Here is a 26,172-nt window from a genome sequence, read left to right on the forward strand (position 1 = left end):
TGTTAATGATCACGAAATTGTTGGCTACCGCCTTGCCTATGGCATTTTAAAGCTAGCAGCTCAACTGATTTGAGTGCATGCTAAGGAAACTCATGTTTTATCGTTTTGTGCCAAGCTACAGCGGAATACTTGACGCACAGGTAGCGAACACTGCGGTGCGCTCTTACATTCTCTCTAGCCGAATGGAACATGCGCAGGGGGGGGGGGGGGGGGGGGTGATCTTGGAGGCTATGCTAATGCACGTCCAGTTGTGTAAACCGCCAGCGAGACGATTCTCGGTCCTGCCCCCTTCTACAAATGTGGCAGGAGTCCACTACATACATAATAGTTTCCTAATGATTTAGGCTCAAACATTGTTGACAGAGTGAAATGCAATGTGGAAAATGTGAGTATAGAACAGTTTTTAACAAATGGTACGAAGGTACACTGAAGTTGAAAAATGTAATTATAAGAAAACACCTTTCTTATATTTGCAGAATTGCAGCAGTGATTCAGTAGGAATATCAGGCAAATAACATTTTCTTGCTCCGTTACCAGCTTTCAAAGACCTTTCTTAATGTTTGTTTTCTTTCTCCATCGTTTCTTACTGTCTGAGGAGATGCAGAGCTCAACCTTCCCAGCATGCTCCTTATCAAGGGGGCTGGGAAGAATTCCGCAAAAATACATCTCATGTCTCATGTGGTACGGTTGCGGTTGTACCCATGCCGTGATCCCTCTCCCATAGTGACAATGCTTGATGTGGCTTCTCACCTGGCCGTACCCTCATTCACAAAACTTGAAATATACTTTCCGATATTTTTTCATGAGATTAGACACGCTAACATGGAGGAATCTTCATAATATGCACAACACACTGTGAGAATGATCCAAATAATAGAGTGCTAACAAATTGCCCTAATGGAAGAATAAGCTGTTTCTTCAAATAAATGTCTGAGGAATCGAAAACTTTTCATAGGCTCTGGCAATTTATTTGTGAAAAAATATTTACGCAGAGAAAAAGGACAAAAACAGCCTGTGAGAAAACAACCGCGTGTGCCACTCTGAGATGTCAAGATTGATGGCATTTGACTCCATTTTTAAAGGACTAGAAGCAATTCCCTGCAAGAGTCTGCTCCTCACAGTGTGGGATTTTTATTATTACAATAAAAAGATTTGTTTTTTTCCAATAAAAGCTCCATGAAATCAGTGTACTCATGTGAACTATACAAAAATAGCTAACTTTCAGGGATATTTCTTATCTTTTCTTCTTTTCGTGCCCACTGTCTAGAGTTGCTAAGCACAACTGATATACACAGTGAGGAAAACAAATGTAAAAGAGATGACAAGTGGCATAAAGTAAAGATTCCTTTTGCACTGTTCAAAACAATGTGTGTGCTTAGAAGCGAAGTTTGCATGTGCCGAGTCAGTAAGCAAAGAAAGCTAAGTCTGTCCAGACTATCTAAATTATTGGGAGTTATTGCAGGTTAGCTTTTTGTCCCACTATATAAACTTGACTCCCAGCAAGATCGATTACTTGTGCACACCACTCCCTTTTCTTTTTCCTTAGGTTCCATGCAATACTGTCCACTCGAAGATATGGTGCCAACCGAGAAAAGAATGAGCATGAATACAATGTATTCAAAAGAAATGGCAAAGCACGATGCTTTTTAAATTGCTCTTTTCAAAGAAGCGAGATGTGTACTAATGCTTACAAAAAAAGAGCAAAGGAAAAGAAACGTGCAGAATGTTTTAAAGTAAATTGCTCCTTCTAGTCATTCATGTGAAGGCTCCCCTAACAATTTTGCTGGCTGTTCTACTGACGTATAATCGAGCATTCTACTTGCCTTCCCAAGTGCCACAGCTGAGGTAGCCATATCAAGGACAAAGGAGTCACCGTCCTTTCCAGGGGCAGCCACACTGATTGGGTTTGTCCCCAGGAATTTCTGCAAACCAAAACACACAATTCCTCAACCGCATTACATACGCCTACCAACGAACTTCAAAGAAAATGCACATTATTTTAGTGCACGTAAGACGCTCTCCTGCATCTCAACAAAAAAATTCTCAAAATTTTAAGGGCACCTACTTCGAGAGATATGACAGTTTTCAGCATTTCTATATAATCATGTTGCATTTCCCTTAATCACATAACCCAGTATGTTGCTTTCCACATAGATTATTCATGGTAGCTTACACAACCGATGAATCAGCCACAAATCAGTATTACTGTTATCAGTTCCAGACGTTAAAGAAGCACATCAGTTAAAGTAAACAAAAGTAGCTTTTAGCTGGAACAACAAAAGGCAGCAAATACATCATTTGCACATCTTGACAAAATATTCGGCTAGCTCATTTATATCTTCCCAAATGCAAACAGCCATTTTCTTCGCAATATATGGTCCTTATTTTCTCCAGTTCCTGATCGTCATCGTAATAGTGTCAGCATAAACACACACAAAAAAATGTTACCATCAATAACTGGCATTCCCATCACGTACACAAAGCTACATCAATGTGCAGAGAAAGCTATTGATAGATCTAGCTCTGAGATGTTCCAGGACTACGAATTCCTCCTCAGAGACAGCAGCCCATAATTAACCAATTACATGATTTGCACACGCTGCCAGACAAGAAGTCTGCAACGCACACCAACAGCTACTGTAAGATCACAATGTGTAGCTTCAAAAGAGACTAGTAATGAGCAAAATCAAGGATCCAACCTTTCTTCCTCCAGATGGAGCCACCAGTGGAGATGCATTCGTGAAAGACATGCCCTGGAACAGAACAGAGATAGACATGCAACTTATCCATGGCATCACAGTGGGTGTGTGGAACTGAAAATGTCTCGTCACCAACCTGCTCCCTCTCCAAGAACACAATGAAAGGAAAAAAGATGAATCGCTGTTTGTTAGAATAAAACCTTAGATCAAAGAGGTTCGGAAAATAAGCAAACAGAGGTAACGGAAACCTGCAAGAACAGATAGCAAAAGATGAAAATGTTTCTCACAATCATGCCCCTTGAAGCTGCCATTGTACTGTAGAAGCCAGCAATGCCATAGTGGTTTGAACCTGCACATAGAAGTTGAGAAGAATGTTTAATGGGAATGTTGCTACAGAGCATAATGCTCCTGTTTAGTGGCCACATCCCGTAATATGCAACATATAAAAATTCCAAGAGCACTGTGAGGTGCAACGATGGCATAGAGGCAAAACATCGACCTTACATGCAAGAGGACCGTGGTTCAAATTTCGGTGCCGTGCAATTCTTCACTGGATCAAAAAAAACAAAAAAACAAATCCGCATGTCGATGAAATTGCATAAGCAGGTTTAGGGTGCGACCTGATGCCGGTGAACATCTTCGGCAACGCACTTCCTCATCAGAACAGGAGTTGGCCACCCTGGTGCAGTAATTGGCCGCAACCTCCCATGATTAGTCCTACACAACCCCGGCCCTCTGTCACCAATGGCGGTCAGACCTGTGACGCAGCGGGGGGTGCTAAGAATCTCTGGCTCCGCTGGACAGGCTGCGCCATTGGAAACTGACCCTGGCAACGCTTAACACTAGAACCCTAGCTAGTGAAGCTAGTTTAGCAGTGCTGTTAGAGGAACTAAGGGGTATGTATGAAATAGGATATCATAGGGCTTAGTGAGGTTAGGAGGCGGGATGAGGCATATACTGCACTGAACGATGGGCATGTACTGCGTTATTGAGGTTTACCGGAGAGGCGAGAACTAGGAGTAGGTTTCCTTGTCAATAAGTATATAGCTGGTAATATAGATGAATTGTATAGCATTAATATAGATGAATTCTATAGCATTAGTGAGAGGGGGGCAGGCATTGTAATTAAGCTTAATAGGCGATATAAACTGAAGGTTGTACAGACCTACACATCTACACGTAGTCATGATGAACAGGCACTTGAAAGCTTCTACGAAGATGTAGAATCAGCAATGCAGAAAGGAAAGACGCAGTACACTGTACTAATGCCAAGGTAAGGAAAACGCAGGTAGATCAGGCAGTGGGTGATTATGGCATTGGTTCTAGGAATAGCAAAGGGGTGTTACTAGTCGAGTGTGCAGAGCGCAATAAATTAAGAATAATGAACACCTTCTTCACGGAAGAACCGGAAGTGGACATGGAAAAGCCCTAACGGGGAGACTAAACATGCAATTGACTTCACAATGTGTTCTAACCGAGCTGTTGTGCAGGACATAGAGGTAATCGGGAAGGTGCGATGCAGTGACCACAGGATGGTAAGGCCTCGAATTAGTTTAAATCTGAACAGGGAACGAAACACATTAGTAAGAAAGAAGTTCATCAACGAATTCGCGGTGAGCGGGAGGGCAGAAGAGTTCAGGATCTCGCTACAGAATAGATATTCAGCTCTAACTGAGGATGACGACATTAACTTACACGCAATGAACAATAATTTCGGAGATGTTATTAATGAGTGTGCTGTAGAAGTAGGCGGTAGGATAAGTTAGGGAGGATACCGGTAAGCTGTCTAAGGAGACGAATGATATGGTAAAGAAACGCCAAAGTATGAAAGCGTCCAATCCGACAGACCAGATAAAACTGGCAGATATCAAAGCTAATCAATAAGTGCAAAGTGGCCGATATAAGGAAGTATAACATGGAGAAAATTGAGCATGCTGTAAAGAACAGAGGGAAGTCTTAAAGCAATGAAGAAGAAAATGGGCATAGGCAAAAATCAGATGTATGCGCTAAGGGACAAGGCGGGCAACATCATCACGAATATGGACAAGATAGTCAAGGCAGCCGAGGAGTTCTATAATGATCTCTACAGTAGCCAAAGTAGTCACGACAATAATGAGATTGGCCGTAGGGAAAAGCAGTCAGACGTTCTGGCAGTGACGAAAATGAGGTTAAGAAAGCATTAGAAACTATGAAAAGGGAAAAGGCAGCTGGAGAGGGTTAGGTAACTGTATAGGTTTGTTGAAGGATGGGGGGGATATCGTGCTAGAAAAACTGGCCACACAGTGCCTGGTGTCATCGACAGCACCCGAACCATGGAAGAAAGCAAACATTATCTTAATTCATAAGAAAGGGGATGCTAAGGACCTGAAAAACTAACGACCAATCAGCTTACTGTCTGTTACATATAAAGTATTTACTAAGGTAATCGCGTATAGAATCAGGACAAATTTAGACTGCAATCAAGCCAAGGATCAAGCAGGTTTTTGGACACGGTACTCCACTATCGATCATATGCATACCATCAACCAGGTGATAGAAAAATGCTCGGAATATAACCAGCCCTTATACATAGCATTCATTGATTATGAAAAAGCATTTGACTGAGTTGAAACCTCAGCGGTGATGCAGGCATTGCGAAATCAGGGGGCAGACGAGCCATACGTGAAAGTACTGGAAGATATATATAGTGGCTGCACAGCAACCATAGTTCTGCGTAAAGAAACGAAATTCCCATAAAGAAAGGTGTAAGGCAAGGAGACACGATCTCCCCAGTACTATTCACAGCTTGCTTGGAGGAAGTATTATAGAGACTTGGAATGGGAGCAGTTAGGGATAAGGGCAATGAAGAATACCTCAGTAATCTGAGGTTTGCTGATGACATTGCCTTGCTAACTAACTCGAGGGATGAACTGCAAAGAGTGATTGATAACCTAGAGAGGAGAAGTAAAAAGGTAGGCTTGAAAATCAATATGCAGAAAACTAAGGTTGTTTAGCAGCCTCGGGAAGGAACAGCAGTTTACTTTAGGTAGCGAAGCACTGGAAGTAGTAGGCGAATACTATGTCTACTTATGACAGGTAGTAACCCCAGATCCAAATCATGAAAGGGAAATAATTAGGAGAAAAATATTGGGACGGAGCGCATTTGGCAAGCCCTTCCATATTATGACTAGCAGCTTACCGGTATCACTCAAGAGGAAAGTATACGACAGTTGCATCTTACCTGTACTCACCTATGGGGCTGAAACGTCGAGGCTAACGAAGAGGATTCTACTTAAGCTGAGGGCAACGCAGAGGGCTATGGAACGAAAAATGGTAGGGGTAACATTAAGTTAAGAGATGGGAAGCGTGCAGAGTGGTTCAGAGAAATAACTCAAGTTACTGACATTCTAGTGGAAATCAAGAAGAAGAAATGTACATGGGCAGGACATGTAGTGCGAAGAGAGGATAACTGATGGTTGCTTAGGTTGGCAAACTGGATTCCAAGGGAAGGAAAGCATAGAAGGGGGTGGCAGAAAGTTAGGTGGACAGATGAGGTTAAGTAGTTCGCAGATGCTAAGTGGATGCAGCTGGCATAGGACAGGGTTAATTGGAGGAATATGGGAGAGGTCTTTGCCCTGCAGTGGGTATAGTTAGACTGATGATGATGATGATGATGATGATGACTGTGAAATCTACACCGCAGAAATGCGAAAGCTGGAGTGTTGCTGGTGCGTCATGTTTGCTCTCATTATCATTATCAACTAAATGCACCGTCATTATCATTGCTAATGTCATCATATCATCATTGTCATCACTATTATCATCCTCACAGTAGTGAAGGAGAATGCTGATGTGCGTTTCATGGCCCTGGCCTTGGCACAGTAGGTTAAAGCACGCAGCTAGGGATTCAAGGGATGGTGGCTCGATTCACGGTGCAGACATGATTTATTTATTTATTTATTTTTAACTATGTTCCTCATGGTAGACAAGGAGAATCCTGATTGGTATGGTTAGTTTCGGTTTCAGGTGCAATTAAAAGCTTTCACCTTAAAATCCAAATGACAGCAAGAGATGACATTTTGTGTGCTAAAGGTGCACTCGGTATGGGGCTATATCAAACATGTCAAGACGCGCAGATTCATTTCAGACATGGTGGGGCGTCGAATAGAACTCAGAACTCAGCACAAGATACACCTTTGCACTCTGCCTTCATGCAGCTACCGTGGCCAGTTTGCAACCTCCTTGAGCCTTACATGTTACAGTTGTCGAGAAACCCTCATAATGAGAAGCTAAGCTAACAACTGGGGGATATGCAAAGGCCTGTAAATTAGAATATGATCAAGCATGTCTGCTACCACCAAATATATACTGAATTTAAGAAGGTCACCTTAAAAATTGTTTAAAATTTTCAACTATTCAACAATAATGAAAGACATCCCTACATCCAACTATTGACCAAATGGGCTTACATTCATTCTGAGGTTTAGTGGTATAAGGAAAAAAACTGCCTTCTTGTCACTCGTCTGCTTTGTGTTAACCTCTTTCACTTCTTTATTTCTCTTCCAAGAATGAAAGAAGGAACTGTGACAAAAGGCGGTTAGGCCCGACAGGGTCACAGTTCCTTATACAGTGCACAGCAGCAGGCAGCACGGAAATTAAGTGCTAGCAGAGCATTATAGCAAGCATGATAATAAAATTCAGTTCAGTTCAGGCGTTCAGTCGTGTCCGACTCTTCGTGACCCTATGGACCATGTCACGCCACGCTTTCCGGTCTCTCACTATCTTGTTAACATCACATAGCTTCATCTGCAATGCCTCGAGAATGCCATCTAACCATCGCGTTCGCTGCCTACCCCTTCTCCGGCGACCCTCAACCTTTCCCAACATCAAATCTTTCTCCAGCGACTCCTCTCTTCTCATCAGATGACCAAAGTAGCTGAGCTTTAACTTTAGAATTTGACCCTCCAATGAGCAGTCAGGGTTTATGGTCGACAATATCGACTGATTTGATCTTCTGGCAGTCCAAGGAACTCTTAAGAGTCTTCGCCAGCACCACAATTCAAACGCGTCAATTCTTCGGCGGTCAGCCTTTTTCACAGTCCAACTCTCGCATCCATACATCACAACTGGAAAGACCATAGCACGGGTTATACGGATCTTGGTTGGCAGACTAATGTCTCTGCTCTTTACTAGGCGGTCAAGGCTAACCATTGCTCTCTTTCCCAGAAGCAGGCGTCTCCTAATTTCATGGCTGCAGTCTCCTTCCGAGGTAATCTTGGCGCCCAAGAACAGAAAATCTGTCACAGCTTCCACTTCTTGCCCATTGATGCTCCAGGACTTGATAGGGCAAGACGCCATGATCTTCGTCTTTTTAATGTTCAGTTTAAGCCCAAACTTCTCACTCTCTTCTTGTACGCGCATCAGAAGTCTCTTGAGTTTCACTTCACTTTCTGCCATTAAAGTGGTATCATCCGCATATCTAAGGTTGTTGATACGTTTTCCAGCAATCTTCACTCCAGCTGAAGACTCGTCCAGACCGGCCTTCCTCATGATGCACTCTGCATATAGGTTAAATAGGCAGGGCGACAGTATGCAGCCTTGCCTCACCCCTTTCTCAATCGGAAACCAATCAGTAAGACCATGCCCAGTTTTGACTGTGGCCTCTTGCCCTTCATAAAGGTTCCTGAGGAGACAGATGAGGTGAATTGGAACTCCCATCTCTTGGAGAGCTTGCCACAATCTGCTGTGATCTACGCAGTCAAACGCTTTCGCATAATCAATAAAGCAGAAGTAAATGGGTTTCTGGAACTCTCTTGCTTTTTCCATGATCCAGCGAAGGTTGGCAATTTGGTCTCTAGTTCCTCTGCCCTTGCGAAACCCAGCTTGCACATCCGGAAGCTCCCGATCCACAGACTGCTGCAGCCTACCTTGCAAGATTTTTAACATCACCTTGCTAGCATGCGAAATAAGCGCGATCGTGCGGTAGTTGGAACAATCTTTGGCACTGCCTTTCTTTGGAATGGGGATGTAAACTGACCTCCTCCAATCCTGTGGCCACTGCAGGGTTGTCCAAATCTTTTGACATAATGTATGCAGTGTGTTAACAGCGTCGTGGTTGAGGTTTTGAAGCAACTCACCTGGAATACCATCAATTCCGCTAGCTTTGTTCTTAGCAAGGCTGGCTAAGGCCCATTCAATCTCACTCTTCAGGATGCCCGGCTCGAGATCAGTAATCACAACCGTCCTATGTTGGGTTTGCACATCCGGGTCCTTCTTGTACAGTTCTTCTGTGTATTCCTGCCACCTCTTTTTTATCTCTGAGGCTTCAGTGAGGTCCTTGCCTCGTTTGTCCTTTATCACGCCCAGCTTAGCACAGAAGCTTCCTTTGATATCCTTGATTGTCTTATACAGAGCTCTTGTGTTAATTAATTGGCTGTTGTCCTCAACTGCTTGACACTGTATGTTCAGGAAGGCATTCTTATCTCTCCTTGCTATTTTCTGAAAATCCGCATTGAGAACCTTGTATCTTTCTCTTTCCCCCATACCTTTTGCCATCCTCCTTTCCTCAGCTATTTGCAAAGCCTCTTCAGATAACCAGTTTGCTTTTTTGCATTTCTTTTGCTTTGGAACTACCTTAGTAGCAACTTCTTGTATTATATCACGAACATCAGTCCACATCTCTTCGGGCTCTTTGTCTTCTAGATCTAATTCTTGAAATCGATTCCTCACTTCCACAGCATATTCTAATGGAATCTGATCCAGATCATACCTGAAAGGCCTTCTAGTTTTCTGCGTTTTCCTCAATCGAAGCTTAATTTTGGCAACAAGAAGCTGATGATCGGTGCCACAATCGGCCCCAGGCCTTGTTTTTACTGCTTGTATAGCGCTTCTCCATCTCTGCCGGCAAATAATATAATCGATCTGATTCCTGTACAGACCGTCCGGTGAAATCCATGTGTACAGGCGCCTCTTGTGCTGTTGAAAATGAGTATTCGCTATGGTCAGGTTGTTTTCTTGACAGAACTCTACTAGCCTCTGCCCAGCTTCATTTGGCTCACCAAGACCGAACTTGCCTGTAATTCCGGATATTTCTTCACTACCGACCTTAGCATTCCAGTCTCCTATAAGAAAAACGACGTCTGATGATGGGGTGCGGTCTAAAAGGCATTGTAGGTCCGCATAAAATCTCTCAACGTCAGCTTCTTCAGCAGCAGTGGTCGGTGCATAGACTTGGATAACTGTTATGTTGAAAGGCTGACCTTGGATCCGAAGTGAAATCATTCGGTCGTTTTTGGGGTTGTACCCTAGCACTGCTTTGCCCATTCTTCTGTTTACTATGAGAGCGACCCCATTCCTTCTCTTGGATTCGTGCCCACAATAAAAGACATAATGGTCGCCGGAGTTAAATTCTCCCATTCCGGTCCACTTGAGCTCGCTGATACCCAAGATATCAATGTTCAATCTGTCCATTTCTCGCTTGACGATATCCAGTTTACCTTGCGTCATAGACCTTACATTCCATGTTGCTATGTGATATATCTCCTTGCAACATCGGACTTTCCGGTCGCTTCCCGACACATCCACAACTGAGCGTCCCTTTGGCTTTAGCCCAGCCGCTTCATTCGTCCTGGAGCTACTAGGAATCGCCCTTTGTTCATCCCCAGTAACATGTGGGACGCCTTCCAACCTGGGGGGCTCATCTTCCGGCGCCATATCGATAATGGTATTGTGACTGGCCATAGGGTTTTCTTGGCAGGAAATACTGGAGTGGGTTGCCATTACCTTCTCCAGTGAATCACATTTTGTCAGAACTCTCTGCCGTGACCTGTCTATCTTGGGTGGCCCTACACAGCAGAGCTCACGACTTCATCGAGTTTCGCAAGCCCCTCCGCCACGACAATGCAGTGATCCATGAAGGGGATCAGTAAAGAAATTGCACACAAGAGCATAAAGCACACTATACACTCAAAATAAAAGAATGCAGAGCAAAAAAAAAAACATGAAAAAGTCATACAGTAACATAATTTATGATAAAAATTTGAATTTGCTAAAGACAAAAAACAAAGAAACAACAAGTTCAGATTAGAGTGTATGAACTGCTTTTTTATGCCTTTTTTAAATCTGCCTTTATAGAGATGAAACATGGAAAATAGGGATGAGTTATGAAGAACAGCTGGAATCTGGCAATTAAGCTTATGTTTACGGTAATTTGTCCTTGCTTTTGGGACTATGTTTGCGTTGCGTGAGAGAGTATTTACTAGGAAGTCTGGTAGCAGAAACAGAGAACAGCCTATTGCCATGGATGTGTTGTAACAATTAGGCAGTATGTGTAGACTCGGTTAGCTTTAAGATTATGCTTTTGGTATAGAGGTGACGCTGATAAGTTTCCTGGTCTGCCGTGATAACCCTCAATAGCTCGAGGAGTGCCTTTTTTTTTTTTGCAAAATCAAAAGCTTGTGATAATTGCTAGAAGTTGTGGGGCCCCACACCACATCACACAAAAAAAAAAAATAAATAGAGCATAATACATAGGTACGTTCAGTGAAGCAGGTAAAAGATTGCTGATCCTGTAGAAGACCACCAGCAGTTCTGCTAAGACCTGTGGCAAGTTTAGAATATATATGTGTATTCCAGGATAAGTATTCATTGAACCAGACACCGAAAAGAAACTTCTGAGTGGTTTTCTGCAGTACTTACAGATTTACAGAAATAATTACCTTACCAGGTAATCATTTACAGTAGTGTCTAAATCTGGCAAAGTTCGGACTGTGAAAAATATATTTGTATCATTGCCATACATGACCAAATCTGATGAGTCAGGTACACCACAAACATAGTTTATGTAAACCAAAAACAAAAGTGGGCCTAAAATAGATCCCTGTGGCACATCTTGGGTAAACCACAAGGGAATTTTAAAGAAAATTATTGAATCTTACATACATGAGGTCTAGGTAGAATGAGAGGAAGAAGATGATTTACATGGTATGAAGGAGCACTGAATAAGGGTAGAAGGGTACGCCTCAGTTCGCAGGTCGAGCCAACGTTTCGACAAGTGGACTTGTCTTCGTCTAGGCAAAGCGATCATCACTGAACTCTGGGCAAAGCGATCATCAGTGATGCTCGCTTTGCACAGACGAAGACAAGTGCACTTGTCGAAACGTTTGCTCGACCTGCAAACTGAGCTGTACCCCTTTTACCCAGTTTTCAGTGCTCCTTCATACATGAGGTCTGTTGCTCAAGGAACTTCTAAGCAGGTTCACAAAAATACCATGTATTCCATGCCTATTCAGTCTGCTTAAGAGAGATTCGTGCTGCACACAATCAAAAGCCTTTCGGAGGCCCAAGAACAGACCAAGCGTATATGCTTGGGACTCAACGTTATCAATATCTTTCTCTTTGACAGTGAGCAAAGCTTGTTCAGTTGATCGATTCCTTAAAAAGCCGTATTGGGACGGGTTAATAATATTATGAATACTGAAAAACTTTTCCAATCTGCTATGAATGGCTCCTTCGAATACCTTGGAGAACACAGATAGTACGGAGATAGGTCAATGATTTGTAACTTCACTTCTATTTCCTCCTTTATATTCCGGGCACACTCGAGCTACTTTTAGTTCATTCGGAAACACACCGCTGGTGAAATTTAGATCTATAATACAAGCTAGGACGTCGCAAATTGATGCTGATACATACTTAACGGTATAGCTTTGATGCAGTCAAGTCCTGCAGAAACACTGTTTCTTATTTTACCAATACAAAGTGCTACTTCTTGTGAAACCACAGGCAGCAACACAATGGAATTAGATAAATGTTTAATGAAGTCGCGCATGGAGGGGTTCGATAAATTTTTAAAATCATTTTTTGATTCATGTTTTAACCTCACGAGTGCATATTCCAAAAACACAACAAAAGTGTTGACTGACACTGTTTTTTACCCCTGCCTCAATCTCTTCTCTGTTTTGTGCTAAACCTCAGAATGAATGTAGACTAACTTGCCCAATATGGCTTACTGCTGAATTATTGTTCTGGTTCCGGACACTTCTCCATGTCTTCCTTTCAAAATATTGGTACTCGTGGCACGAGTTGGGCCCTACTGGCATCCACATACTTTGTGGATGGCTTCAGCCTTGCCCGGTGGTGCCAACAGGGATGCCTCTACGAAGGACACTCGTGGGCTTACTCATGAAGTATACCTCTGAATGTAATCCATCTTTGATCGCATCAAAGAATGATAGACATGTAATAGACAAGCTCTGTCAGATCAACAGCATTTTCTTGACAGCACTTTCAGTACATTTAGTGCCTACAATGCTTTTCTCGTCAGGTTGTTTATACGTGGTACAAAAGTTAGTTTTCTATAAAATGTTACATCTAACAATTTATGTTCTTGTTTGACCAGAAAGCGTGGCATGACATGGTCCATAGGGTCACGAAGAGTCGGACACGACTGAACGACTGAACTGAACTTGACCGGTAGTGAAGTTTGGTTCAGGTACAATGTAGCATCAGTTCGTAAAACTCGTTTTAGTAAGATATACACGGCTACTGTTTTCTGTGGAGAGAATTTGAATCCATTTTTGTCTGCCCAATTTAACAGCATGCTTATAGTCATCTGCATTTGCTGCCTGCAGGTTGATACGCTGGGAAAAGTGCACGCTGTTTGGAGGTCATCTACATAAACAGAATACATTATGGATTTTGGAATTACTTTAGCTATGGAATTCATTTTTATTGTGAATACAGTTGTGCTACCAATGCATCCTTGGGGCTCACTGTTCTTTTGTGTGAATGTCATGGAGAATTTTACGCCTAGATGGACTCTGAATGTACAGTTTGTCAGGAAGTCACTCAAGCAGTTCAGCATCCTCCCGCAGATACCTAGGTGTGCTAGGTCACGAAGGATACCGAACTTCCACGTGGTATCGTAGGCCCTGTCCAGATCGAAGAAGACCCCAATACAATGCTGTCTGTGGATGAACGCTTCCCAGACTGTGTTCTCGAGGAGAACCAAGTGGTCAACTAATTGTTGAAGATGCCTTTTTAAAGCTGCATTGATGTATATCTAGCAGTTTCCGAGACTAAAGAACAAAAGTGAGTCGGATGCTTACTATGCTTTCAAAAGATTTTGTGATACAGCTGGCTATAGGGCTCTTGGTCTGTAAGTGCCAAGGCTTGTAGGTGGTTTTCCAGGTGTCAAGACGGGTACTTTTACTGCTTTTTTTTCCATGCCTCAGGTATTATTTCAGTTATCCAAATTTTATTAAAATATTTCAACAGGGCCTCTACGGCAGCTTCAGGCAGATGTGCAAGCATAGCATAATGTATGTTGTCTGGGCCTGGTGCTGTATTTTTACCAGAGGATAACATTGCATTTAGTTCTTGTAATGTAATTGGCCTGTTGTATTCTTCATTTGTGCACCCTGCACGAAAGGGAAGTTTTTGTTTTTCTGCTATTGCCTTGTGTTTTTGAAATGTGTCTGTATATACTTTGAAGAGCTCGAAACTTTAGAAAAAATGTTTGCCCAAAATGTTACCCTGTTCTTCGAGTGTTGTGTTCCGGATGTCGTCAACATTAGAAAAGTAAATGGGTTATAATCTCCAGTGAACTTTCGAACCTGTTCCCACATTCTCTTTGCAGGAATTGAGCGGTTTATGGACGATACACAATGATGCCACAAGGTTTTCTCCGCCTTTTGCCAAACGTACCGCGCTCTGGCCCTCGCCTTTTAAAGGTAATCAAGTTCTCTGCAGTTGGGCATTGACGGAGGATGCCCCACACTTTGTTCTGTTTCTTTCTAGCAGCTTTGCATTTATCCGTCCACCATATCTTGTGATTTTTCCTTGCGTGTTCAGATGTTTGCGGAATAGCTCTGCTGATTTTCATTTATTTAGTCTATATTTAATTCTTCAGAGTATTGTTTTTCTAATGTGGTATTTGTTTAAAAATTGATCAGTCAGCGAGGTGAAGCTTCCAACGCCGTAGCCTTGATGAGATGATGGGTACAGAGGATGATAACTTTAAAATGACGGGTAAATGGTCACTCCCTCTAGGGTCATCTAAAGCATCCCAGTTAAAATTGTTAAAAATGGATGGTGATGAAAAAGCAAGATCAATACAGCTCATTTTGCCCGAGCTGGGGCAGCAATATGTGGGCTTTCCCGTGTTCAGCAGACATATGTTGTTTGTTAATATATATAATCCTCTATAATTTTACCTTTGTGTCAGTTACGTTCACTTCCCCAAAAGGAAGAATGCCCGTTAAAATCTCTAATTACCACGTATGGCTCCGGTAATTGTTGTGTACTAAGTTCTAAGTCATTGATTTCAAAGGTTAGGTGTAGTGATAGGTATACAGAACATATTGTTATTGTTTTGCGGCTGACTATGTTGACTGCCACTGCTTCGAAGATTGTTTTCAATGCTTTTTCTCTTCCAGGGATGTCACTTCGTGTTATTATTGCGACACTTTCTGAGATTCTGTTAGCCTGTTCTTGGTCTGTTCGGAAGGTTTTATAGTTCTTAAGGATATTTGCGTTCTGTGGACCAAGGTTAGTTTCCTGAAGACACAAAGGTGTCGGTGCTATTAATGTAAGTATGTCTGTGATGTCTGTATAATTTCCAAGTAAACACCTACAGTTCCGTTGTATTATGTAAGCCATATTGTGGTGTGTTGGGGATTAAAGGTTATTTAGTTTCGGGTGGAGTTACCCTACGGTTTCCCCTTTTTTTTCAACGAGTTTAGCTGCCCCCGCAACACAGCCATGTTGGGGGTGACGTCCACCGCCTCACTGGAGGCACTGCAGATCCACGGCAATGCCACAGATGAACGAGCCAGGGCCCTCCTTCTGGAAGGGGAATCCTTGTGGGTTCCAGACTCGGCAGTCGGCAGGCCTTTCTTTAAGAGCTGGCAGAGCAGCCTTGGCTATGTCTGCCCGAGGCAGCTTGAGTGGCCCTTCCATGGGGTCTGAAGATACCTTGGTAGGTGCCAGGCTGTGGTCTGGCGCTCTGCCACTGCGTGCTATGTCCGCGTAGTGTGTCCTTGCGGTGAAAATGAATGGATTGCTTTTCTCCAGCCGTTTTCTTGCCTGTGTGAGTGATTAGTTTTCTTTTGTCTTTATTGTGATTTCTTTTTCTTCCAGAATGGTCAAGATCTTGAGTATGATGGATATTCCCCTTCACAATTAGCGCAGTGTAGAACTGGAGCATTCCAGTCTTCAATAACATGTTCTTTAAATTAAAGCCCATTTAGCACAAGTTTTGTGTCCACGGCAGCTTTGTAACCCATGACCGCATTTCTGACAGTTGAAGCCTCTTCGGAGATTCAGTATATATGGGAGAACTTCGACTTTAAGGTATCCTACTTCTATTGTCTCTGGTAGTGTGTTGGAATTAAAGGTCAAGATCAGATGCTTTGTTCCGGTTTCTCTGTTGTCCTTTCGAATTTTGATTCTGTGGACATTCACGACACTTCGGCCATATAGCATTTCTTCAGTGAGGTGAAGGAAGTCAGAATCAGATATTACTCCACGAACGGTGTTTAGAGATCTATGTGGGGTCACGGTCACAGGGACATCCCCAAGGGATTGGATGTTGGCAAGTTTTCCTTGTTGCTCTTCAAGGCATAGCTCTAGAAGCAGGTCTCCATTTGCATACTTTGGGCCTAAGGCATTTGTTAAACATTTGGATAATAAGAATGGGGACAATGTTCAGGTTGGTTTTTCTTCCACTTCGGAGTGAATTACATGAAACTTAGCCTAGCTTTTCTTTGGTTTTCGAAAAATCCCGCTGTAACTTCATCCCACCTCCGTTTGTCGGGGCAATCAGTTTTAGAGGATATACCTAGAAGGCATAAAGGTAAGTTTGTTGTTCGGCCTGGGTGGCGGCCACCCACCACGGAGCCCAACAAAGGGACAGGACAGGAACTTGCAAGCCAGTCCTGCCTACGCCAGCCATACACCCTGACTGTATAATGAAATATGGCATAACACAGGGTGGTTAGACACAGGGTTAACCCTAGCCACTAGAAAAAAAAATGGGAAAAGCAAGAAAAGAAGAAGAGACAGGACAGGTAAGACAGAAGAGAGGAAATTGAAAGATGTAGGGGAGGTATAGGAAGAGGCGGCTGCCGGTTCCCCCCCGTCGGGTTAGGCCGAAGGTGCCGTCTGTGAGAAGCGCAGGCCAAAGTGGTATGTTGCCTCTGCCGAGGGGCCTTAACAGCCCAAACACTCGGCATCGGCTCAACCACCAGGATCCCATTTTCCCTAGACAAGGCGATGCCACGCACGGCTAAACATGGGTGCTTGGGGTTCATGGTGTCGCACAGTATGCTCAAACATCTGCTTTAACAGATGCTCCCTGTGGGGACTGTTGAATTTAGTAACACGAGTCCGCATATGTTTCATAACATCAACTCAGCTAAGGCTTTCGAGAAAAAAACTTGTGTTTCTTGTAATATGACTGCCTTTTTTCTGTAATATTTTTTTTCATTTCCCATCCTGTAACAACCCGTAAGGGCTCACCCAGTATGGTAAATAAATAAATAAATAAACAATTTCAATGTACAACATAATTTTTGGGCTGAAATTCCTTGGTCAGCTTCTTTTTTTCCTATTCTTAATTTTGCCGACAGGCAAACAATGAAGAGCTTCAAACCAGGCTTATTCAGCGACTGTTGCAAGATGCGTTCACAATACCGTTGTACACATACGTCCACTGCACATCAGCTTTACAACATTGGGCTTATTCTACCTATTTCTGCTAGCTGATGACAGGGACAATGCAGTTGGCTGCTACAATGCTGAAAATAAGACAAGGAAGAAAGTCCTCGAGGTGCTTGGCAAAACGTTAGGAGTGTCCTGCACTATGGCCCAAAGCTGGATGGACAATGCTCACATACGTAGCCAAAGGATGCTAAGGAGCTTCGGCAAAATAAAAAAAAAAAGAGAAGGAAAGCATGCAGAAAGCGCTTTTTTTTTTAAACCAGTGAGCGATATGAAGACAAATAAAAAACCCCAGGTGTATTTAAGTGCCTATAAGAAACATTTTCTCATCAGCCAATTTAAGTAATAAACTGGAACTCTCAGGACACTTAAATGTTAACCCGCTGCACCTGCCAAACGCGAGAGATCAGGATGTGCCCAAAAGTTTGCTTTTTAATATATATTTATTTCATTGAATTCGTGATAAACCGAATTTAAAGGCTCAAAAATTCATTTTAAATAAAAGAAGTGGGTTTGTGAAATTATTTTGTGAAAAAGTATGCCCCCTTGTGAATTTTTCTGCCAGTCTTTCCAATTTAGCATTTTCTCCCTGTAAGCAACACATATCATCCTTTCCTTTATATGTCATCAAGGAAAAAGCTTTATTAGCCATGCTATGACATAATTTCAAACGACCAAAATTTCAAAATGATGGGTGGATAAATTCTGCATGCACAGCATCCAAAGATCACCAATTTTACTGCAGTAAGGAAAGGGTTTATTGAAATGGAAAGCATCTTCGAAGACTTGGACAGACAGACCTCAACCCTTGTGTACCAAAAAGAAAAACATCGACTTTCTGGCCACAATAATGCCAAGCGATCCTTATTTCTCGAGTAAATGACGCTCTGCATTTATGTGTTTACAAATTATTTTGATGCCTGGCTCAAATTTCTGTCTTTTGACATGTTAGTACACATAGTGAAAATACCCCTGTGCAACAGGCAGGCATAATAAAAGAAGTGTGTGTTAGACAATTCGTTGCAGCATCCACCACTGTGCAAGCATTCACTTAGAAGAGTGCTTCCTTCAAATAAGCTTGGGAAGCCTCCAATTGCTTTAAGTTTCATGCATAGCCTTAGAAGTAGAAGACCTACAAGGCAACCCTGAAGGATGAACACCCACAACCTTGTTGAGTAGTCATCAACAACCGTTGAAGGTTTTTTTTTGTTTTTTTTTTTTAGTTTTGCTACAAGCTACACACAGCGATCTGCATTAATTATATTGTTATAATTGCTTCACAGGAAGGGAAAGGCACAGTTTCTGTCACACTTGTTTTTTAACAAGTGTTATGGTGATGCCCTTTCTAAGAAGAAAGAAATGTGTTCAGCTTTTTATTTTTATATTTTAGTTCACATAATGCAGTACTTCTTATTGCCTGATATTGATAAAGTGCTCAGAATTGTTTTTAGTTGATTCTTATAAAAATTGAAGTTGGGTTAGTTTTCTATATTTGAATCAAAGTTGTCCATTTTTTCATACTGTTACGTAACAATATCTTAGACTTTTGGCAGATTTCAGGCTAATATGTAGAAATAATAGACAACTCTAGAGCATCAAGTTTTGCAAATATAGAACAAGGTGTGGATAATATTGTTGCGAAGAAGAAGATCGGCAGTGCCACGAGAGGAGCCCTCGCGCTAGGCCAGGCATTAAATCATCGTTCATCCTGTCACCATGTTGTGCCATTTCTTTGCTTGTCACCACATAACAATATATACAAAGAGATCTAGTGGTAACACTTTACTCAGTCATGTCAGAATGTAGGGCTGAATATTGGTAATTAAAAAAGAATGCTAGGTTTTTTATTTATTTTTTATAATTTTAAACAAAATAATGCGCCACTTTTTTAGTTCATAATATTTCTGAGGTACTGAGGATTCTTGAGAGGGGTTTTAATAAAAATTGAGGATGATGTTCTTTTTTAAACTGAAATCAAAGTTGTCCCTTTTTTGGTGTTTTCTTTCAAATTTCGGGTGACTTTGATACCTTGTGGAGAACGCATCTATCAATCTAGATCTCCAAATTTTGTATGAAATTGAGAACATAACCCGCATAATAAACAAAAAAACTTTTTGATGCAAACAACTTAAGGCATCACGCCAGTAGGTAAGATTGGAAGTGAACATTTTTGCAGTGCGTCGCTCCTGAAGCAAAGTTTACGATTTTTTAAGAAATCAACTGCAAAAACAAAATGGGTTAGTCTTTATAAAAGTAAAAGTTATATAGCCTGAGCAAGTGAAATATAATAGATGACAAAATCTTAATGCGTAAGCGGCAGTTCTCCAAACTTGCAACTTTTTGAAATGGCAAAAACGGTGTTTTCCACCTGTCGTGATATGTCTTTTTCCGAGAAGACTACGTCATATTTTGCAAAACTATAGTTCATTCCTTTGTGTCGAGACATTTGTTCACCGCATACAAGAATTTCATTCAAAACAAAAAGACACGCCCATACATTTTTCATTCCTCCATTTGTCTAAGTGCAGTTTCATGCCCAGTTCCGTGAATCATGAGGCTTATGCCATTTACCCTTCAATTTTTTTCCCGCATACAAAATTTCTGTCGTGAATTCGCTTTTTTCTACATGTCGGTGTTAGGTATGCCTGAAGGACGTGCATTGGACTTCGCATTTCATCTCATTCCATAGTTGATGGGTGCCTATACAGCAGCACTCAATAGCATGTCTCTAGCAGTGTTTCATCTGCTATGATGTTATGTACGATGCTTGCGAAGTTTGCAGTGCTGGTCTATAAAGGGAGACCCCTGTTATTACCACAGACTGTGCGCAAGGAAAGACTCCAGCTTGTTATTACCTCGTGCAACAACCCATCCGATGCCAGCTTGCTGTGCCTTCTGCATGGCCAGCTCCATGCAGAACTTGCCAACGACAGGGCCAAGGACATTCTTGCCATCAACGAGCGCAGTGGCTGGCAGCTCGTTGACAATCACGGGAGAACCGGAGGGTTGGCAGACACCCTTCTGAATGTCTGTCACGTACATTTCTGTCCAAAAAAAGAAAAGTGAGACAATGGACTGACATGCTTTCTGAGCAGAGCACAGCAGACAACACTAGAATGCAAAGTGTGGTCTGTTTTACAACAGTTAATTATTGAACTGGTGTACTTAAAAGATCTGCAAAAATATATAAATATATATAACAGGGCACAAAACAATTCACATCTCATCAAACAGCTTAGCTAACCCAATGCATTTTGATCTTCAATAAAATCACCAATGCTAGTTGTACCTAATGAAAGTAACAGCTGCCAGTTAGCACAAACCATTTTTGCCCAAAACCAGTAGTTACCACAAACTGAAGAAGTCAACTCAAACTTTAGTATGTCAAGAGTGCATGCAATACAGTATTTACTCGATTCTAAGCAGCCCCTTTTTTCATGATCGTGATCCCCAAAGTGAGGGGGTTGCACTTAGATTCCAAAAATCTCAAATAAATGCCCCCCCCCCCCCCCCCACTCTCTTTCTTTTCGAGGCAATATCTTGGCAAGAAATTTATTTGGCATAAAAAGTTGGCAAGCATCTTCAGCAAACACAGCCCTCTACAATCTCATTCCAACTTCCTTTACAACTCTCAAACAATTAACTGGCACCATGCAATGTGTGCCTGCAATGCCCATATGAAACCTGCAGAGTGCTGCCAATATGGGGGCTACATGACAACGCGGCGATAGAGTGAAGACAAGTCCGGAACATTGGCTAGTGAACTGAGGCTCCCTCTCATCCACTGTTCAGTGCTTTTTCATACTGTATAGCCATATTTCTCTCATTTTACTATCTGTCAGACTGTCGCGAGACACCAACGCATCAAGCCGGACATTCAACAAGGTTGATGACTGGGCAAGTCGGTAAGGGTTCATATTTAACCAGCCAAAGGACGAGACACAGGGAAGAAGAGGACAGGACAAGGCTGGACTAGCAACTGAATGTTTATTGAATGGAAGAAAACAACGAAGACTTCTTCCGAAAAGCACGCGCACAACCCAACCGGTGGAATGGAAGGAAATTGAGAGGATGAAAAAGAAAATTCAAGGCCAATTCAAAGTCAAGGCCTAACTAACAACTTCTCTAATAGAGCGAATTCTTTACAATGAATGCTAACCGATGCCTTAGCCACACTTGTCCTCAGCCTTAGCAATGCAATATGCTTCAACCAACTCTCGACATAATTGATTACCATTGCTGTAGTTTACGGGTGTAGTTTCAAAACACAAAATATGAAACTTGTAGGTCAACTTTGATTGAAGCATTTATAAATGTCACGAAGAATTCATGATGACAACCGAGTGAAAATGGGAAAACAACACAAAGACAGTGTGCTCACGAAACTTAAACCAAGAATGTACTCCAGCCATTACTACCACTAGCTGTAGCTGACTGAATGAAGTATTCACGCATGAATTTCACAGGTTGTGGAGCTTCATCATGCTATGTCCTCTATTCCTACCAACAGGACACTTGAGGTGTTCTTTTATGAGAGCAGTAGTGATCTGGATAGCTGCAACATGGGGCGACATCTCGAAAGGCTTGGTTACACACTCATTATGGATCTCAAATGAACGCATGCATGAAGGTAGTGACGAAGCGGACAGAGCCAAAATGACTAGCCACTACGATGACGAGCGAATGAGAGCAGGTTCACAACGAAGAAGTGTCAATTGCATTTTGTGGCCGTTGTCATACCAAATTTTCTTGTTTTTAAGTTGGTTCTGCATTTCAAGAAAGTTTTTTTTTATGGCTTTCAAATTTTGGACTTGGTTCAGAATCAATACATGGCCTACATCCCAATATAAATATAGTTTACCATTGAAAAAATATTGATTACTGATTAAACTTTTAGACCTCTTAAAATATGAGCCACATATGTGGCTCAAACTCGACACTTCAAAACAAAATCGCCACCGCCCTGTCAGTAAAAGGAATTGAGTATAAATCGAGTGTCTTCAAACTTTCTTGAAATCTTGAAAATTGACATTTTTTTCAGCTTATTTTCACACTGAGCCCATTTGAACACAGGTACTGTTTAAATAGAAGAATATAAAATGCTGCCCTTACGCTAACTGCATAATATGGCCTGAACTGCATGATGCCAGAACTACCAATTTACATCAGCAATGATGAGGGAATTCAGACAAGTCAGACTAAATGTTTTTTTTTTATCAGGCAGCATTTGATTACATCTAGAGGCAGAAACTTAAATAGAGTATGTAATGGCTAAAATTGGGTTATTTAGATGTGCATGAAGAGGACCACTTTGCAAAATTCAACTGCTGAGAGCCCCTTTTCCATGTAGAATAAGGGTTGCAGTTGTAGGTTAGCATGCAGTACACAATTTCAGTGCAAAATACACTTTTGAGGGAGGCTCATATGATAATCACAGCAACATGACTGCACCCATCGCATCCACCCATCAAACTAAAATTTCCACTGTACTTTGCTATGCTTACTGGGAAGATTTATAAATTACATTTATCCGTATACTTTTATCATACTTGTTAGATACATGCACAACTATTGTTTTGAGGTATGTCCATTATGTGAGCCTGATCTTCAGCACAGAATGGTTATTGTATGTGCACGGTTGCATATGTAGAAATATATAAGCTGACTTACTATTGTCTAATTCAATAACTTGACATCTTAAGTTTCTACCAGAAAGTGGCACAGCATAAAAAGAAAAACCTCAAACTGCACGTGCCACTCGATCACTCTCAGATGAAGGTCAAGATACTTTGAATTTTTTTGTGTGTGTTTTTCCCACTAAATGTGGCACAGGTAGTACAGACTGTCTGAAACTAAGAAAGGGACAAATACGCCGATCGAGATTGCAATCAACTGACCCAATCGATGCCACACAAGGCCACACGATGAAGCGCGGGACATTTAAATTTCAAAAATCGCACAGCTGAGCGCCCGCATTTCAAATTTAAAGCAATATTTTTGAAACATGCAAACTACTGCTTTCCGCGCGGACTGCTGTCAATAAGGCCATGCGTGATGGGCCTCAATTGACTAGCAGCATACGCCTGACCGTACGTGAATGCAGAGTGCCTTACGCAGTCGATTCAGTCCGTGGCTGAAGTGGCCCCGGTAGTCGCCGGCGACGAGAACCTCAGCCAGGGATTCGGCGTGCGCCTTGTCCGTGCCCACCTTGCGCATGCAGCGGACGATGAAGGACTCTATCTCCTGCTTGGACACCACGACACCCTGGTGCGCCGACGTCGCCGCCATCCTCGTGAAATACGCTCCCAATCCACGCGCTGCTAGCGGCGGTCTCAACAGGCGCCAGGCCGGCGACATACAACCCTCGACGAGTGGTGCGCAGCTGGCTGACGCGCGAACGAATTCCCTCACTCAATCGGGGCGCGGTATCACTGCTCTCCGCTTCCCGACGAACCTGTTCCGGACGGAAAGGCAGTGCTCTTTGCACTCAGGTTTGACAATGTGCGCTCACAACCGCCGATAATTCACCATCACCTAGCGCAGCGCTTTCAACGCGTAGCGGAGCTATGCCACCATAGCGGAGCACTACGTTGTTATCTGGTTGTCTTTCCAGATAAGAAAAAATACACGAAGGATAGAGCATAGAGGATAGAGCGAGCTCGATCCCTGTTTAGTCGTCTAGCCCGAGTGTTGAATTTGACGCGTCATTATGAATACTATCAGCCTTTTCAGCTCGTGATAACACGATCGATGTGTTCTCAAAGAAACGAAATTTAATAACGGAGCTTCCGACGTTACGTCCGTCCATGGAGGAAGGAAACAACACAAACGCTCCTCTGCCTCCCTCCTCTCGCCATATATGGTCCCTGGAAAGACTTGTCTCCGCGCTTCTCCCTATGGGTGTCTGCCATCGTAATGCATGCGGCGGTGGCGCTGCACGCAGTCGGGACGGTGGCGCTGCACGATATCCTAAATGGTGACGCTGCAGGAGTGGTGGAAAGTTTAGCTAAGGGAGTTGACGAGATCAGGGAGATAGCACAGCAGACGCAGATAGTTGTATGCACAGTACCAGAGGTGCTAGGATTGAACGGAAAGATGGAAAAGGACGTGGTGACAGTTAATCAGGACATAAGAAAGTTAAGCCTGGAGAAGCGGTTCGAAGTGGTTGAGGTAAACAGGGAGGTACATAAAGCAGGTTTTGGTAGGGCTTTTCAGCGAGATGTCATTCATTTTAACAGAAGGGTCGGAGCAGAGATCGGCTGGCGCTTGGCAGGCAGGGCTGTAGCTTTTTTAGGGGGTCCGCGAGGACTCCGTGCACAGAGGTAGTTAGAAGTGAAGCAGAAGAAAGTGTAATAATGGAGGCTGAGCCCCCAAAAATGGCAAAGAGTAGGTCGAGAAAGAAAAGTACAAAAAAGAAATTTAACACTAGGATCAGCTTCATAAACAACATGCAAGGAGGTAGAAAAAGAGCGAAATGGCTAGAGATAGAACAGCAGTTGAAGGATGACAAAATAGGTGTGTACGCTCTTTGCGAGATCATCTCAGGGATCTAGAAGATCCGCCGTTTATAGAAGGCTACGTCTGGGAAGGGTGCAACAGAACGAGAACGGAAAGAAAGGGTGGAGGCGTAGGTATGTTGATACACCAGGGAACAAATTGGCAAAGAATTAAATCATCTTGTAAAGAAGATATCTGGGTTTCAGGAACCATTGCCGGCATAAGGACATGGCTAGGGGTAGTTTATTTAGGAACAGGACATCAATGCAGGCAAGAAAACAGGGATCTTGTTGAATGTCTCAGTGACGATATAAGCCAGTTTGGAAACGGGGCCAATATTATTCTGCTGGGGGACATGAACGGCCACATCGACGATCTGGATGGATACACGGATTGTAACGGGAAGCTAATGCTAGATTTCTGCGAGCGACACGATCTAGTTTACATAGTAAATAGAGAAACAAAATGTGAAGGCCAAATCACGTGGGAATTCCGCAACAGGCAGACGACCATTGACTATTGTCTAATGTCGCAGGAAATTTATAGCAAGGTCACAAAAATGGAAATAGACGAGGGAAGTGATCATAAACGTATTAGTCTGCAGATGGGGCCCTTGATGAAAAAAGAAATGGAACTTAGACAAAACGTAAACGCAAAATTAAACGATGATCAAATAGCGCAGATAGCAGAAGACATAGAGGAAGCAATAGAGAAAAGCCCCATGGAAGACTGGGATTATGAACAGGTAGAACTACTCATAAGGAGTATAATTAAGGAGGTTAAAGCAGCAAACCGCTGGAATGGAAAGAGGAAGCCACGGAGCTGGTGGAATAAGAAAATCAGGGAAGCTATTGAACAACGACGGGCTGCTTCAAGGGAGCACCGAATGGCAAAGAAAGCACAGGCTTCTCGGGAGGAAATCGACCAAAAATGGGAATCATATCGACAAAAGAAACTTCAAGTGCAGGCCCTCGTCCAAAGTAAAATAAGACAGTCCACCGATCGCTGGATGGCTGATATACACGATGCCTCTAGAGGCGGAGCAAGAAAATTCTGGAGCCATATAAGCTGGCTAGGGAAGAAGAATCAAAGAAAGCAAGATCGGATTCAAGATAACGAGGGAAATTGTTTAAAGGGGGACAACGCAGTAAACTACATTACATCAGTTATAGCCGAGTCATTTAAGAACGACGATAGGGTAATCTCCGCAAATCAGGAAGCAACACAAGGTAGCAGAATACAAAGCACCTTAGAACTGACCAATCTAAACTGAAAA

General features: G+C 42.6%; 1 protein-coding gene across 3 annotated transcripts in view; it reads right to left on the bottom strand.

The window, feature by feature from the left end:
- LOC146180805 (uncharacterized) overlaps positions 1 to 24,260 on the bottom strand; it is an 80,532-nt gene extending 56,272 nt beyond the window's left edge. For 2 of the 3 annotated variants that reach the window (XR_014700120.1, XM_084576148.1), the window contains exons 1-5: positions 23,513 to 24,259; positions 20,255 to 20,443; positions 2,987 to 3,048; positions 2,700 to 2,753; positions 1,824 to 1,922 (exon numbers count right to left, since the gene is read on the bottom strand). Coding sequence is in view for 2 of the 3 variants with exons in the window: in XM_084576148.1 (XP_084432274.1) it covers positions 1,824 to 1,922; positions 2,700 to 2,753; positions 2,987 to 3,048; positions 20,255 to 20,443; positions 23,513 to 23,756 (648 nt within the window). In the remaining variant the exon portion in view is untranslated. Of the gene's footprint in view, positions 1 to 1,823; positions 1,923 to 2,699; positions 2,754 to 2,986; positions 3,049 to 20,254; positions 20,444 to 23,512 lie in introns of all 3 variants that reach the window. The other variant, XM_084576149.1, reaches the window with a different exon arrangement.
- Positions 24,261 to 26,172: the final 1,912 nt, after the last annotated feature.

The sequence above is a fragment of the Amblyomma maculatum genome, chromosome 8 (genome assembly GCF_055883805.1).
Source record: "Amblyomma maculatum isolate TAMU_Amacu chromosome 8, ASM5588380v1, whole genome shotgun sequence".
NCBI lineage: Eukaryota > Metazoa > Arthropoda > Arachnida > Ixodida > Ixodidae > Amblyomma > Amblyomma maculatum.